This window comes from Phocoena phocoena, chromosome 9, assembly GCF_963924675.1.
Source record: "Phocoena phocoena chromosome 9, mPhoPho1.1, whole genome shotgun sequence".
Classification (NCBI taxonomy): Eukaryota; Metazoa; Chordata; class Mammalia; order Artiodactyla; family Phocoenidae; genus Phocoena; species Phocoena phocoena.
Window position 1 is genome coordinate 91,642,258 of NC_089227.1, and position 18,001 is coordinate 91,660,258.

At 41.3% G+C, this 18,001-nt stretch overlaps 1 protein-coding gene across 1 annotated transcript in view; it reads left to right on the plus strand.

The window, feature by feature from the left end:
* The first annotated feature begins 3,024 nt into the window (after positions 1-3,024).
* The window catches only part of UBN2 (ubinuclein 2), a 67,701-nt gene continuing 52,724 nt past the window's right edge, over positions 3,025-18,001 (plus strand). The window contains exons 1-2 of the mRNA XM_065883993.1: positions 3,025-3,733; positions 10,008-10,100. Coding sequence (XP_065740065.1) covers positions 3,260-3,733; positions 10,008-10,100 — 567 coding nt within the window. The 5' untranslated portion in view covers positions 3,025-3,259. The remainder of the gene's footprint in view (positions 3,734-10,007; positions 10,101-18,001) is intronic.

An 18,001-nucleotide genomic window follows, 5' to 3' on the forward strand; every position in this document is an offset into this window, starting at 1 on the left:
ATGTTATTTGTTGCTTTTCCCTTGCTGCTTTTAATATTTTTCTTTGTATTTAATTTTTGATAGTTTGATTAATATGTGTCGTGGCATGTTCCTCCTTGGATTTATCCTGTATGGGACTCTCTGTGCTTCCTGGACTTGATTATTTCCTTTCCCATGTTAGGGAAGGGAAGTTTTCAACTATAATCTCTTCAAATATTTTCTCAGACCCTTTCTTTTTCTATTCTTCTTCTGGGACCCCTAAATTCGAATGTTGGTGTGCTTAATGTTGTCCCAGAGGTCTCTGAGACTGTCCTCAATTCTTTCCATGCTTTTTTCTTTATTCTGCCCTGCAATAGTTATTTCCACTATTTTATCTTCCAGGTCACTTATCCATGCTTCTGCCTCAGTTATTCTGCTATTGATTCCTTCTAGAGAAATTTTAATTTCAGTTATTGTGTTGTTCATCATTGTTTGTTTGCACTTTAATTCTTCTATGCCCTCGTCAAACATTTCTTGTATTTCCTCCATTCTATTTCCAAGATTTTGGATCATCTTTACTATCATTACTCTGAATTCTTTTTCAGGTAGACTATTTCCTCTTCATTTGTTTGGTCTGGTGGGTTTTTACTTTGCTCCTTCATCTGCTGCATATTTCTCTGTCTTCTCATTTTGTTTAACTTACTGTGTTTGGGGTCTCTTTTTTGCAGGCTGCAGGTTCATAGTTCCCATTGTTTTTGGTGTCTGCCCCCAGTGCATGAGGCTGGTTCACTGGCTTGTGTAGGCTTCCTGGCGGAGGGGACTGGTGCCTGTGTTCTGGTGGGTGGGGCGGGATCTTGTCTTTCTGGTGGACAGGGCTGCATCCGGTGGTGTGTTTTGGGGTGTCTGAGAACTTAGTATGATTTTAGGCATTCTCTCTGCTAATGGGTGGGGTTGTGTTCCTGTCTTGCTAGTTGATTGACATGGGGCATCTAGCACTGGAGATTGCTGGCCGTTGGGTGGAGCTGGGTCTTAGCATTGAGGTGGAGGTCTCTGGGAGAGCTCTCGCTGATTGACATTACGTGGGGCCAGGAGGACTCTGGAGATCCAGAGTTTCACTTTTTACATTTAAAACTTTGATTCATTAGATATTTATCCTTGTAAGGTGTGAAATACAATTTTATTCTTGTCTCAGATTTGTCTCCTATATCTTTCCCCATCTTGCTCACTGTGCTCCAGCCACTCTGACCTTTTGGCCAGTTCACCAAGTTCACTCCCTACACAGTCTTTTTGCAGTTGCTTTTTTTTTTTTGTGATATTCTGCCTTTGGATCTTCCCAAGACATTCTAGTCTTAAACGTGTCTTCCTCAGAGAGGAATAACATAAAAAGTACTATCATGACATTGAACTGTCTTGAAATCTACCTATTTATGTTAATTCTGTTTGTCTCTGCTATTGTCAGTTACGTTTTTCCTATTGCTTAACTCCACAAGGCAGCCATTTTAAGCTTATTGCTAAATTCATTTTGGGTAAAATGGGAGACAGGGATTTGGGGACAACCCTGCTGCTCTGCCTCTAGGACAGAACATTAACGGAAAGGCGTTAAAGGATCAGATTGATTTGCCCTTTTTCTATATGTGCAAGATTACCACACCCTGGATTGAACATTAATCTTCAACATGAGATTTGAGAGTTTGTGAAATTATCAGAATCGAAGATGTTTTGGATACTAATTATTCATAAAAAGGTATGAGTAGCTTGATCTCACAGGATATTTTATATATAACAAAAACTGAATGACTGATCTTACAGCATTACAGTTAGATAGCACGAATATCTTACACATTTTAGGTAATCTAGTATTTTAGACAAAGATATTCTGACTTTGCATTGAACAAGAATTGACTTTGACCTATTCCCAGCCTCTTCGAAGGCCCTCACTCCTCCAAAAAAGTATTTCGGATTTTCGTATGAGCAACTGAGAACTGGGAGGGAACATCATACCATCGATTCCAACACCATCTTTATACAAATAGGGAAAGTAATAGGAAGGCAAAAAACCGGAACCCATTCAGAATTCATCTATGACATCACACTGACTCATCTATGACATCAGCAGGTGTTAACATTGTTAATCCGGTTAATTGAATTAACAGAAGGTGTGGAAGGCGAGCCCTGAGATTTGTTTTCCATTAAATGGATTAAAATGGATGGTAATCCTCATTCTTTTAAAGGTGAATTTCAATTAGTTTATTACAGGTGTGTCTATGAGGCCTTCCCAATTAAGGCTCCTCTCCTACCGGAAATGGGTCATTTAGCATTCCACTTTCAAGAGAGTACGTCCCATAAAATACCATCAAACTTTGTTGAAAAGTCTTTTTTTAAAAATTAATTTAAACAGTTTAGACTTTATGAACGAGCCCATGTTCATTTGCGTGTTCAATTTCCCAACTGCAAAACGTTACTGAGCATTTTACGACCGTGTCACACAATCCTCCCTGCAGCCGGGCGAGAAATACAGGAGTCGGTTTAGGAACGGGAGGCCTGTGGGAGTCAACGTCGCGCTTTGCGCAGGGAAGCCGCAGGGCGAGTCCGGCTGGAGTTAGCCATTTCCTTTCTTCCCCGATACTTCGGGCTGCGGGGGTGCTGGCCGGGCATACACCGAGGCTGGTCCCTGCGTCCCTCTACCCTTTCCCCGCATCCGCCTTGACTAACCAGCTGACAACCCCAACTCTCTGAAAGCGAGAGCGGGAGGCGACCGGCGCCATAGCCAGATCCGTCCCAGGCACATCTCCGACGCTCGCCTTTGGGCGAGCCCCAAACGCGCCTCTGGTTTCCAGGTGCGAATAGGAAGCTTCTCCGGAAACCCCAGACCCCTCCCCTTTAGGAAGGGCGCAGACGGCGTCTCTGTTTCCAAGGAAACCGGTCTTGCCATGACGTCACTTCCGCTGACCTGTCTGGACTCCAGGCTGTTGGGAGGAAAAGAGGAAAACTGAGCCACAGCCACGACGGTGGATGTGAGCGTCTCCTGTCTGCGCATGCGCCCGCTCAGCGGCCTGCTTCTATTTATGTGGGGGATCCAACATGGCGGCCGCAACGATCCTGGCGATGGCGGTGGAGCCCATCAGAACATAGTGGCGGGGAAGGGGGGACAGTCCGCACTCACGGTGGCGTCGGCGGCGACGGCTGAGGGTGGTGGAGGGAAGAAAAGCGACGGAGAGCAAAAGGAAGGGCAGGCAGGCAAACAACTCGGCGTAGAACCGAGCGCCGGCTTGAGCGAAGGCAGAGGGCCAGAACAGTGGGGATGGCGGAGCCACGCAGAGTAGCGTTTATTAGCCTGTCACCGGTGAGGCGGCGCGAGGCCGAGTTCCCGGGGGCCGAACGCGAGCCCGACTACCCTCGCGAGCCCCCCCGACTGGAGCCGCAGCCGTACCGCGAGCCGGCCCGGGCGGAGCAGTCGGCCCCGCGGGAGGTTGCCCCCCGGTCGGACGCGCAGCCCCCGCCGCGGGAGAAGGCGCTCCCCCAGCGCGAGGTCAGCCGCGCCGAGCCGCCCATGTCGCTGCAGCGCGAGCCCCCTAGGCCCGAGCCGCCGCCGCCGCCGCCGCTCCCGCAGTTGCACTTGCAGCCGCCTCCGCCGCGGGAGTCGGCTTCCCGGGCCGAGCCGCAGCAGAGGCCGTCGAAGGAGACAGTGCGCCTGGAGCTGGTGCTCAAGGATCCCACCGACGAGAGCTGCGTGGAGTTCAGCTACCCGGAGCTGTTGCTGTGCGGAGAACAACGGGTACAGAAGATCCCTCCCTCATCCCCCAGACCCCGGGAGCCTCAGGACCCGTCCGCCTCCCCCAGTGGTTTGTCCCTCCCGAAGCCCACCTTGCGTGTCTCGGGTTGCCCCAGGGGGTGGCTGGAGGGGGCAGGGGCCGAGCGGGTGGACGGGCGGTTGGTGCTGCTTTCCTCTGGTCCCCAGTGTTGGCCGAGGCTCCCACCCGGCTCCACCAACCCCCCGCTCGCCACCGCCATCGTACGCCCGCTCCAAACGCTGTTCCAAGCCGGCTTCCCTCTGCACCTTTCGAAACCTCAGGTTTCCTCTCGGCTTCCCACAAAAAATCTGGGGGCCCTGCACGTTGCGTTGTTGGGTTTTGCTTGCGGAGCTCCAGTTGGGGGACACGCCCCCCAGTCTGAAGCAGAGAGATTGTGTAACCTCTCCAGTATCATCCTTACCTTCATCGCTGTTGTGCTGGGCGCTGAGATGTGCTTCTGAGCGTGGGGTATTTATCTTAATTGAAAGGGGATTTAAAAGTAATCTAAACATTTTCAGAGTAAGGATTCCACTTTAGGATTGGAGGTTACGTGGGTTAGTTATCTGGTTCCTTATTTTTCGCTCTCGTGTTGATATTGGTAAACCTTTTTAGCTTTGTTTTCTCTAGTGTTCATACAATAATTGAATGGGAGGGTGTCTCGTTGTATTTGGTGCCTACCATCATATCCTTGTTTGAGTACATATCATTAGTTTATGGGTCCTACTTGGAGGATATTGCACTTGGCCATTGTAATTTTTGGAGAGTGATGAAAAAAACTTAGCTTTGAATTTCTAAAAACTTTATTGAAAATATATAGGTATGCCTTTGGTGGAACTGGTGAACAATGGAGATAGGAGAGAGGTTCGTTGGTAACTAATTTTTATTGTTGGTTGGTGATGTTCAGAAGTAAACTAGAAAGGGAAATGGTAGAGTAACAATAATAAGAGAACAGTTTCCTCTGTTGTTTAGAGACTATGCTCTTTATTAGGTTTTGCTTTAGCACAGGTCTAATGGACTCCAGAAGTCACTTGTTTTATTTTCATCCTCAATTATCTTTATAGTTGAAATGAATACCTTAGTTTAAAAATATCATACTAAACAACGTCACTAGATTTTGTTTATTGTAAGGCCAACTAATCTTTTGATCATTATTTACAAATACTGCTGTGTGGTCAAACCAAAATGAATTGTTAAGGATAGAGATCATTTTGGTCATTTCCACATAACATTTTGCGCTTTAGATTCACTTTAGTGCCCCTGTCATTTATAAAGTGATGCCATTTTTTTCCCCAAAAGATTTTTGCGAATACTGGATTGGAGCATTTTTCAAAAAACTGTACTATATTTGCTCTTTTAATCTATGTAGACTTGCAGTTTTACTTCCTAATCTACATCATAAGTTACAGGTGATTATATTTGGGAAAAATGCATAGTAATGGCTAACATTTACTGATTTCTTACAATGTGCTAGACACAGTTCTAAGTGTGGTACATGGCTTGTGGAATTTAGTCCAGCAGAGCTCCATGAGACGGATACATTTATCCACATTTTGCAAATAAGGAGGCTGGTGTACAAAGTGCTCATATGTATCTTATTAATACTTTTTTCCATGCTAGTACCAATTCTTAGTAAAACAGAATTCTTACAATTAACTCATATAGTTTAAATTTAGAAAGTCCTGCCGAAATGAACTGAAATAAGAGTTATAGTAGATATACAAAGACCTCTGTTATGACCCTCTTTATGCTGTAATATTGATACTATGATAAACTAATAATAGATATGTATCTTTTAATTATAAGTATAAAGTTAATTTTGATACCCTATCATATTAACTTGATAAAATCAGAATTAATAGTTTCATGTAATAGAAAGGTGAATAATTCAGTTTAATTTTTCTGTTTACACTATCAGTTGGGGGTATTTTAGTCCAGATTTCTTGTACATTCAGCCATATATCATTTGTCATATTCCACTGAACCAAAAAATCCATTGCTTATACAGTGTACCTTTGCAACAAAGATTTGTCAGATTTTCCTATGATTACTCCCAGTGAACATATTTATTGCATAAGAAAGTGTAGAAAACACCTTTCTTTTTTTTTTTTTTTTTTCCCCGTACGCGGGCCTCTCACTGTTGTGGCCTCTCCCGTTGCGGAGCACAGGCTCCGGATGCGCAGGCTCAGCGGCCATGGCTCACGGGCCCAGCCACTCCGCGGCATGTGGGGTCTTCCGAGACCGGGGCACGAACCCGTGTCCCCTGCATCGGCAGGCGGACTCTCAACCACTGCGCCACCAGGGAAGCCCGAAAACACCTTTCTAAATGAAGTTGTCACGTTTCCATGAAAGGAAATCCTAGGAAGAGAAACCATCAAAAGCAAAATGTAAGCAATAGAATTGATCTGCAAAGTGGTGATTCCCAAATTTGCCCTCAGGAGGAGTCCAGTTTATTTTTAGTGATGTTGTAATATTTTCAAAATAGTTTTAATTTTAAGTTATTGTAATTGAATGACATACTATGTAGCAGGGTTAGAGTAGAAAGGGGAGGAAAAGAGATCTTGTAAAATTAAAAGAAGAAAAGTTTCTAAGATTTTGAAATAGCCATCTGTCACCCAATAAGATTTTACTTGATAGGTGTAAGTATAAAATAATCTGTTACATGTGAATACCAGCTGTACTAGGGTGAATTTAAATCATCCCCCTTTGTAAATACGAAATGAACAGTAAAACCCCAATTAACCTAATGCAGTTAGAAATTTTTCTAAACTTACTTCTTATTAATACGGAAAAACACGATTAAATGAGCGTGTGTTGGCAAAATATGGAAAACAAAACCTCGTCTAGGTTGTCAGGACACAGGTTAGCTAAACCCTTAACCTTGTTATCTGTATAGTATTGATCCTTGATTGAGGCTGAGACATTGCAATCATCTCTATCCTGAAAGATTAATTTGTTCACCATTTCTGGCTAAGGGGAATTCATACACAAGAAATTCTTTTTTAACTCTTAGTAAACCAGAAAATCACTTAACCAGAAAACATCTTCCTATAAACATGATTAATTGAACATTCAGTATAAAAAGAAAATAAATGATTATAGTGTTAATGTGATTATATTGTTACCAGAGAATTCTATGATATTCCATTGCTTGTCATACTGCATGTTTCGGATAACATATACGAAAGCTCTCCTGAAAATGATGTTAATGAGTTAACATCAAGAGACAGAATCATTGGGTCACTTTTGCCTGTGGGTGGTTGGTAATTTTGATATTTACTAATTGTCAGATCTTTTCACCTGAAAAACGTAAAGCTTACTTAGAGCCTTGATTGTGGATAAGCGTTACTTCTTAACTGTGAAAGAAAGGTGACTCAGTTTTCTTAAGTTTATTTTTATAGACTAGCAAGGGTAAATAAGAGATTTACTTTTGCTGCCTATATAAAGTCTACATAAAATAGTTCAGAATGGTGTATAAGGTGATTCTTATTTAAAATATATATTCATGTATTTATATTTGCACATATAAAATGGGTCAGACCAGTAGTAAGACCTAGTATTTGGACTTCATAGTGACATGAAGGAAACTGTTTATAATGGCAAGCAAGTCATGGTGGTTGTTTACTCTGCTTAACTTTAGTCTCAAGTTAAGGCTATGCCCTGAATATGCCTAGTACTTCTTATTTCATCACCAGTCTATTTCTGCTAGTTTGTTTCCTTTCAGGTCATATTTATATTTTCCATTGGTAACTCCTATTGGGATAAAAGATTCTATAAATATATTACTTATTACAATAGATAATTTAAAAAATTGATTCAAAAATTCCTTTAAGCTTTAAGATGTATCCTTTAATTCTAATGCCCTAGGTATGATGAATTGTTTTGTATTCATTATGTCCATATTTTTCTGTCACATTTTTAGATTAATCATGTCTCAGCCTTAATAGCCAGGATCATGTATCTCAGTTTCAAACTGTGCAAATCTTCATCCCTTCTGCATTTTTTCTTGCCCTTCAGGGCAAATCTGTATCTAATATTTCAGCTGTGATATATTTTCATTTTTAATTACTGCTTGAAGATGCTACATCAGTAATAGCATCTAGCCTTTTTTTTAAATGAACTTCTTAGTTCATAATTAGATGAAAATAGCATTTTTATCCACATGTAGCTCCTTGTTTTGGGTTTTTTGTATATTGAAATATATGTGTGTGTGTGTATATATGTATATCTATGAAATGTGTCTGTGAAAACAGTAAAGGATGTGATGTATCTTTTTGTTTGTTTTGGTCAATAGATGGTAAATGTGGGATCCTAGCTCTGTGTGTGTGTTTGTTTTTTTTTTAATTTATTTTTTATAAATGTATTTTATTTATTTATTTATTTTTGACTGCGTTGGGTCTTCGTTGCAGTGCGCGGTCTTTCTCTAGTTGTGGCGAGTGGGGCTACTCTTCATTGCGGTGCGTGGGCTTCTCATTGCGGTGGCTTCTCTTGTTGTAGAGCATGGGCTCTAGGTGCACGGGCTTCAGTAGTTGTGGCACACAGGCTCAGTAGTTGTGGCTCGCGGGCTCTAGAGCGCAGGCTCAGGAGTTGTGGCGCACGGGCTTAGTTGCTCCATGGCATGTGGGATCTCCCCGGACCAGGGCTTGAACCCTTGTCCCCTGCATTGGCAGGTGGATTCTTAACCACTTTGCCACCAGGGGAGCCCTTGTTTGTGTGTGTTTTAAACCATGCATTATAGTAGATTTTCACTCTCCTTGCTAGAAAGAAGCTATGATAATATAATCTGTTTGTAGCTATTGAACTTTTGTGCTTTGTTTACAAGTCGTATGTATTTTCTGAATGGATTTTCATTGACAGGTTGTAGGTGATACAGAGGTGGTCAATGCTAAGTCTCAGCAAAAAGCTGTAGCAGCTACAGATACTCCAGTGCTAACTCAGGGCAGATGATTAAATGTTGATTGTAATAACCTAGATTCCAATAACCTTTTAGAAGCATTGTCTGACCAAAGTGGTTAATCTTTGTTGGGAAGATCTCAAACTAGAGTTATAGGTGGGATTTTCATGTTTACCTAATTTTCTTGGGTTCTTTGGCCTTTTTATTTTTGGTGGGGTAACCATAGATCATTTTTTTTTTTTTTTTTAATATTTATTTATTTATTTTGGCTGCCCTGGGTGTTAGTTGCGGCACGCAGGATCTTCGTTGCAGTATGTGGGCTTCTTAGTTGCGGCATGCATGTGGGATCTAGTTCCCCAACCAGGGATTGAACCCGGGCCCCCTGCATTGGGAGCACGGAGTCTTACCCACTGGACCACCAGGGAAGTCCCCATAGATCATTTTGTGGGTGAAGACAGTTTGAATTGTTGAGTTCTTAACCACCAAAAAACTTTAAAATGTGTAAGAGTTCATTAAAACTGCAAATATTTTTGCTATAAACCAACATTTCATTCTATTTCCTTTTGTTTTACTGTTGAATTTTTTGTTTTCTAATTTTAAAAAAATTTAATTTTTTAAATGAAGTGTAGTTGATTTACAGTGTTATATTAGTTTCCTTTTTAGTGACTTTTTTATTAAAAAAATTTTTTTTCAATTTATTTATTTATTTTTGGCTGTGTTGGGTCTTCGTTGCTGCGCGCGGGCTTTCTCTAGTTGCGGCGAGTGGGGACTGCTCTTTGTTGCAGTGCGCGGGCTTCTCATTGCAGTGGCTTCTCTTGTTGCAGAGCACGGGATCTAGGCGTGGGGGCTTCAGTAGTTGTGGCTCACGGGCTCTAGAGCACAGGTTCAGTAGTTGTGGCGCACGGGCTTCGTTGCTCCGCGGCATGTGGAATCGTCCCGGATCAGGGCTCGAACCCATGTCGCCTGCATTGGCAGGTGGATTCTTAACGACTGTGCCACCAGGGAAGTCCCTTTTTAGTTACTTTTTGTGTGTGTGTGTGTGTGGTGCGTGCGCCTCTCACTGCCGTGGCCTCTCCCGTTGCGGAGCACAGGCTCCGGATGCGCAGGCCTAGCGGCCATGGCTCACGGGCCCAGCCGCTCCGCAGCACGTGGGATCCTCCCGGACCGGGGCACGAACCCATGTCCCCTGCATCGGCAGGCGGACTCTCAACCACTGTGCCACCAGGGAAGCACTTTAGTTACTTTTTAATGCTTCTAACTTTGTTAATATTTGGAAAAATTGACTCATGTTTTAAATTTAGATATATTCAACTCTGGTTGAAGTAATACTAATACTTCTATTTCTTTTACCATTCACTTTGAAGCAGAAGAAGCCCGTTTACATGGAAGACCCGTTCAATGATGATCATCAAGAGAGGCAAGAAGTGGAAATGTTGGCTAAGAAGTTTGAAATGAAATATGTAAGTATAATAAACTTTTCACGTAGGTAATTTTATCCTGTTGGCCTATTTTTTTTTCCTCTGGCAGTTTGGGAGGGCTGATAGCATCCATTGCTCACATTATCTTGTTCTAACAGATTGAACCCCAATAAATGGTTAGCTGGTCCTATAAAGATTCTGATAGGTTTGTGATGGCTGTAATAGTAGCTGTCATTTATTGTACTCCTTCTAGAGTTCAGGCAGTTTGCTTATCATCAATATCTCCAATCCTTATAACAACACTCCAAGGTAAGTAATATGGACCACATTTTACAGATGAAGAAACAGGCTCTGAGCTTAAGGTTGAATAACTGATCCAAGGTCACACAATGGCAAGAATGAGGCTGCATGTCCAGGTCTGTCTAGCTCTAATTCTTTGCTCTTTCCACTGCCATTGAGAACACTTTTAATTCCTTTGGTGTAGTAGTTCTCAAGCCTTCCTGCTTCTTAAGAGTTTAAGAGAATGCATGTGTGTACTTCTAGGCCACTGGGTTCAGGATCAATCAGAAGCAGCATGAAATTTCTTTATAAGTATCTTGTCTACCTTAAAATTCATGTGCATTTTATATTCTTTGCCACAGTAGATTGGTGTTTGTTTTAATATAAAAATAAATTTGAATTACCTGATTGTAAAGTTGCTTAATGTTATTCTCAATTTTTCTAGTATAATTGACTTTGTTGGAAGATCCCCCCTATCCCCTCCCCATTTTTATCTTATGGCTTTAACTGCCTTTTGTCTCTGCTAAAACATGACCCAGGAGAAGCAAGACCTTACCCTTTGTGGTTCCCCTGTGAGCATTGAAAAGTATCTCACAGAGATAGGATATCAGCTCACACTGGCTCTGTCATTCATGTTATCTTCAAAATGCAGCTACGGTCTTGGTGGACACTTGTTGGCTCTTTGCGGTAATGAAGAAACAGTTTGGGGGATGGAGAAAATACATGAGAATATTTTGAAATATGGGTCAGGTTCTAGGCCATACTTTGCCAGCTACTAGTTGTGTCCGTTGGTGAGGTTATTTAACCTCTTTGGGCCATAGTTTTCTTATCTGTAAATTGAGATGTTCAGGTTTTTCACAGCCCCTTGTGGCTCTGTATTCTTTGGCTGTATAATATCTTTAGGGGTGGACTAATGGGTGTTTCCATGGAAGAAATAGCCAAAGTTGTTACATTTGTAGTGTTAATTATAATACGGTGTCCTCAGATTATAAATCCTGAAATAACTGTCTAAACTTTTTATACAGATTAATACATTGGTTAAATTTAATGTTTTAACCAGGTAGTACATTTACATGGTTCAAATTCAAAAATGAAAAAAAATATAGAGTGAAAAATCTTCCTTTTATTCTACTGTCCACCCACCTAATTTCACTTCCTAGAGGCAAGTAATATTCTTGGGTGTCCTTCCAGAGATATTTTATGTGTATCTCTCTATATACATTATTCCTCCCCCTACCCCACACCTCTTTTTACACATATTACAGAATGCATTACATGGTTCTGCTCTTTGCTTTTTTCATTTACTATATCTTGGAGATTTTTTTTCATATCAGGACAAAGAGAGCTTTCTGTCTCTCATTTTTAAGGCTACACGGTATTCCACTGTATGGACATATCACAGTTTATTTAACTAGTCCCGACATAATTTCAGTTGTTTCCAAAAATTTACCTTTCTAATAGTACTGCAGTAAATTACTTAGTAGCATGCCATTTCATACATTTTCAAGTTTATCTTCAGACCGGATTCCTAGAAGGGGAATTTTTAGGTCAAAAGATTTATGCATTTATAGTTTCGGTATATACAGTATTATCAAAACCAGTTTCTACTCCCTCCAACACTATATTAGAGTGGCTTTTTTCCCCATGGGTTATAACACCAAGGATTAGATTGCCCTTTGCAAGTGGAAAATTCCTAGCATATCCTGTAAGTAATGTACCTCACGGTTAGCATTAAATCTTATTGGGAAGCTTTTGGATAGTTCTTGGCATAGAAAAACCAGTGTTCTGAAGAAGTTGGTTGATGTGTAAAGTTGTTTCAAATAACTGGGATATATCCAAGCACTGTCATTGTGCAGGGATAAAATGTTATTCTTGTTATAATCCAAATTAATGGGCTGTATTTCTTCTCTAGATTTTTATTTTGGCTACTGACTCTCTTATTTCCATTCTAAGTAGAGATTTAAAATGTCCTACCTCATGAAGGCTTTATGTGCATAAACCTAAAAGCATGCCATAAATATTATATCCGTGAATGTTAAATATGCATATTATAACAAATTATTTGGAACGTTTTAAGAAAATCATTAGGCTAAAAGTGACCTGGGAGAAGGTATCTTGCCAGCTCTAGGCTCTAGGCTTCACAAAAGATCACTCTTAAACAACAAAGATTTTTATTGGTGTTCAGGCATATCATATACAGACATCTATATGTATATTTATTCATATATGTTGTATATTTATTTATACAAACACTATATATATTTTTTTTAAGTAAAAGAAAATCTTTTAGATATTTGCAAAATATTAACCCACCGAAGTTAGATTTCTCTTTTTGCAGATGACAAAAAGATGACTTAGTTCTTTGAGGTTTATAAAACACAGATAAAACTTGTATCCCTAGCTACCTTTTCTTCTTACTTTTTTTCCCTTCATAATATAACTTAGATGTCCTTGTCATTATTTCTTTTTTTTTTTTTTTTAACATTTTATTTATTTTTTGGCTGCGTTGGGTCTTCGTTGCTGCGTGCGGGTGAGCAGGGGCTACTATTCATTGTGGTGCACAGGCTTCTCATTGCGGTGGCTTCTCTTGTTGCCAAGTATGGGCTCTAGGCTCACGGGCTTCAGTAGCTGTGGCACGCGGGCTCAGTAGTTGTGGCTCTTGGGCTCTAGAGCACAGGCTCCATGGTTGCGGCGCACGGGCTTAGTTGCTCCATGGCATGTGGGATCTTCCCGGACCAGGGCTCGAACCCGTGTCCCCTGCATTGGCAGGCGGATTCTTAACCACTGTGCCACCAGGGAAGCCCCCCTTGTCATTATTTCTGAAAATCGCTTAAGGTTACTTCTAGCCCTTTGTTTCTTGGAACAAGAGATGGAGTTATTTGTTAAATTTTGTATATAAATAATAAAATATTTGAGCATTTTTGTTGGACATACAAAGAGACATGGTATTTGCTGCCTCCTGGAGAAACTTTCGACATCATTGGGAAGACAAAACATACATATGACACACAAATTCAGGGCCAAGCAGTGGCCTATGGAAATGAATGACTCTCCTTTGGGGACCTGAAAGTGAGTAGAAGTCCCATTCTTGAAATTGGAAGGAATTTTGGAGACTTGAATGGATACTTTCAACCTCCTTTTTAGCCTTTGTAGGCTAGCAATGGATGAGATGCAGCAGCAGCAATATATTGTAGTGGAAGGAGCCCAGCGTTATGAGTTAATGCAGCTAGATTCTGATCTTCTCTTTGCCATAACTAGCTAGGTGACATTAGTGAAGGCTCTTGGTTTTTTTATGCTTTAGTATGTGTGAGGAGAAAATAAGGTCTGCTTAGTCAACTTTATAGCACAAGGGTTTTGTCAAAATAAGATGGAAAATAGATTATTAGTGTTTGAAATATTTAAAGTGCTATCTAAATGTGAAATGCTGTTCAGTCACTTAAATATATCATTCTTTTTTTCTTTTCTGAAAAATAATTTATTTAAGGAAGTAGCAAGTAACTGATTAATTCTGCAAAAGAATAGACATTAAAACACCTAATATTTTTCTCTCCCTTCCAGGTAGCCAGATATATGTGTGTGTGTGTGTGTGTGTGTGTGTGTGTGTGTGTATGTGTATATATATATATATTTTTTTTTAATTAATTTATTTTTGACTGTGTTGGGTCTTCATTGCTGCACGTGGCCTTTCTCTAGTTGTGGTGATCGGGGGCTAGTCTTCATTGCGGTGCAGGGGCTTCTCGTTGCCATGGCTTCTCTTGTGGAGCGTGGGCTCTAAGCGTGTGGGCTTCAGTAGTCGTGGCACGCGGGCTCAGTAGTTGTGGCTCATGGGCTCTAGAGCGCAGGCTCAGTAGTTGTGGCTCACGGGCTTTGTTGCTCTGCGGCATGGGGATCTTCCTGGACCAGGACTTGAACCCAGGTTCCCTGCATTGGCAGGTGGATTCTTAACCACTGCACCACCAGCGAAGCCCGGGCAGATATATTAACCAGGCCTCTTGATTACCCCAAGGGCTAGACCAATGCAGTGAATTACTTCATTGCATAAAACAGAAATTAAAACATATCATTCTTGTAGAGAATTGCTTTTATTCTGTACCTGTCATAAATTCTTTTTATGTAAACATCTATGTGGTTTTAACCTCTTTTAATTGATGACTCCACTGATTTTGATCTTTTAGTTCAGGCATTCTATTCCAAGTGGCCTTTATTTTTCGTCCTCCAGTCACTTTTTACATATTCTTAACTATTGTGGTCTTCTTAAAGACTACAACAGATTATTTGGAGCCCTTTAAGAAAATCATCAGCCGGGACTTCCGTGGTGGCGCAGTGGTTAGGAATCCACCTGCCAATGCAGGGGACATGGGTTCGAGCCCTGATCTGGGAAGATCCCACATGCTGTGGAGCAACTAAGCCTGCGTGCCACAACTACTGAAGCCCATGTGCCTAGAGCCCGTGCTCCACAACAAGAGAAGCCACTGCAATGAGAAACCCATGCACCACAATGAAGAGTAGCCCCTGCTCGCCACAACTAGAGAAAGCCTGTGCGCAGCAGTGAAGACCCAACGCAGCCAAAAAGAAAATCATCAGCCAGAAGTCACCTGGGAGAAGATACCTTGTCCAATCCTAGGCTCTCACAAAAGATCACTGTTAAGCAACAAATGAAGATATTTACTGACCTATTGTTTACTGTCCTTTAGTTACTTTAGTGCCTGAAATTCAGGAGTAGCAAATTCAGATGTCCCCAGTTTCCCCTGATTAATCAGTGAAGCAAGCCAGATGGACAATAAAGGTGGGGGATTGTTTCAAACAGGGGACAGCGCGTGCTCTGTCTAAAGGGGACACTGCTACTCAGTTCCAGCCTGTGTTACCTTGTAGGAATTTGGGCTTAGGGTTGCCAGATCTTTCCATTTCTCAAAAGAAGGCTGAAATCTGGATTTTACTCTGTTATCTCTTACTTTTTTTTAAAAAATAAATTTATTTATTTATTTTTGGCTGCATTGGGTCTTTGTTGCTGTGCACGGGCTTTCTCTAGTTGCGGCGAGCGGGGGCTACTCTTCGTTGCGGTGCTTGGGCTTCTCTTGTTGCGGAGCATGGGCTCTAGGCTCACGGGCTTCAGTAGTTGTGGCTCATGGACTCTAGAGCACAGGCTCAGTAGTTGTGGCACGCGGGCTTAGTTGCTCTGTGGCATGTGGGATCTTCCCAGACCAGGGCTCGAACCCGTGTCCCCTGCATTGGCGGGTGGATTCTTAACCACTGCACCACCAGGGAAATCTGATTATATCTTACTTTTAAATGTGGGCTTCTAACTAAAACACCTACTGGGCCAAACAAAATGTCCATCTGTGGGTCAGATTCGACTCTCAAGCATTTGTTTGAGACCTTTGTGTACTTGCTTCACTATTTTTTTCCTAATATATTTAACTCATCAGTCCATCTACTTTTACATTCTGCCCTTTCTCTTCTGTGAGCAGAGTGGTTGGTGGTACATGTGGGGGCATGTACCATTTCCATTGTGGAGGAGCATGCGTTTGTAGGAAGTTTCAGAGAATGGAGCAAGTTAAACTCAGTTGGGGGTTTCCAGATATGGAGAAAAATGGGATGCAACTTGATCTCAGAAAATTGACAAATGTAATAACAGGTCCAGTGACCAAGGAGGTGGAAAGTATAAAATAAATCTTACATGTATAGTTTTCAAAAAAAAAAAAAATAGGATGCATTGAGATGTGGCTGCGTCCAAGAGTGATGTTAGTGATAAATTCTGTGTTTTGCTGGAAGGCCTGAGAGGCAAGTTTATGGGCTTTTTGTGGTCTTTAGTATATCTAGCTGTTGCTTGTGCTGGAGAGGAGTTGAGTGAGGGGGAGCAAGCGGCCACCTGAGGGAGAAGGGAAGGCTGCTTGTGGAGTATAGGATGTGCCTTATCCTGCAGCAGTTGCTTGTGGAAGAGGATTGAGACAGCTTTGGTGATAGCAGAAATTATGGAGAGTATAGAACCCTGTATTGAATGGTTGGTTTGTGTTTTTTCCCCCATTCTGTCCTATTTTTATTGTCTATGTCATATTTCCTGTTATGTTACTCTTCAGGTAATGTGACACTGGGTATTCAGCACCAATTGCTAAATGTTCTTTTGGGAACAGAGCAGTATAAGTATTCAGCACTTACTTTTACCTAGAGTATATTAAATTGGTTGTTGTACATAAATCTTAATAAATAGCTAAGTCCGAGTTTTGACATTTGTCTTGTTGGTTACTGTAGGAAGGAAGGAGGATACAGTTTAAAGAGGCCCCCGTGACTTTCCTCATTCCCAGTTTTAAGGCTCCAAATGTGGAGACTATCCTACTTTCCAGTTCAGTTTTTAGATGGTTTCTAGGTTGTGTATGTTTTTCCAAGGCCATGTATACTGTAGATCAGGAAATGAGGTTTGGTTTGATGGGTGTAGACTTGTTCTCTAAGCCTTCTAGGGCATAGGATAACCTATGGTGGTTGGCAGATTTCTTTTAGTGATTTTTCTCACTGTGTTACCCCAGCCATCTTGAAAGATCATGCTATCCTAGAATTGGATATAAATTCCATAATCTAAATGAAAGTGCTTAACACAATACCTGGTATATCACAGTTAATACTGTTTGAATCTGAATGACTCTCTAAACAGGAAGACATGTACTTCTGCCAGGCATTTATTAGCATGTATAAAATCACATTATGACTTTAAAATCTGCTTTGTATACCACATAGACTTTGAATACCACCTTTGATAGTACCACCTTTGATGCTTAATTCTTTGTGATTTTGGACTCTCAGAGCCCTAAGTAGCTTCGTATTTATTTTAAAAGGGAGGATAAGGGACTTCCCTGGTGGCACAGTGGTTAAGAATGCAGGGGACACGGGTTTGATCCCCGGTCCGGGAAGATCCCACATGCTGTGGAGCAGCTAAGCCTGTGCGCCACAACTACTGAGCCTCTGCTCAAGAGCCTGCGAGCCACAACTACTAAGCCCGTGTGCCACAGTTACTGAAGCCCATGTGCCTAGAGGCCGTGCTCTGCAACAAGAGAAGCCACCGCAATGAGAAGTCCACACACCACAACGATGAGTACCCCCACTCGCCGCAACTAGAGAAAGCCCACACGCAGCATCGAAGACCCAACCCAGCCAAAAAAATAATAATAATAAATAAATAAAAGGGAGGATAAGGGTAGATTTGATGAGTTAAAAGTCAGTTTGAGCAGTTTTACAAATAAGGCATTTGATGAAATAGAGTTAACACTGTTTTTAATCAAAAACAAAGTATATTTATAAAAAGTCTTGATTTTCTTTTGGTATGGCTCTTAAAACTGATTTTGTCCAGTTATTTTTTAAAGGATGGCAATATCTTGGAATAACTGTGTAATTTCCAATGAAATTGGCTTCTTCATGATATATACTACTCAACTGAGTGGAAAGGAAAAATATTTTTATACTTAAAATAATTATGAATTATTTGAAAAGTGTCCTCAAATATGAGACTGATATAAGTGGATGTTAGAAAGCATTTATGCACCCTATCTGGGAATTTTAAGAATTCTATCTGTTATTCATATTATTAGATGATCATCCACAGTTGCTGAGGCAGTAGAGCGTCCTTGGGAACTTCCTGGGCTGGTTTTCCTCTCTTTGTTTGATCAACTTGGTAG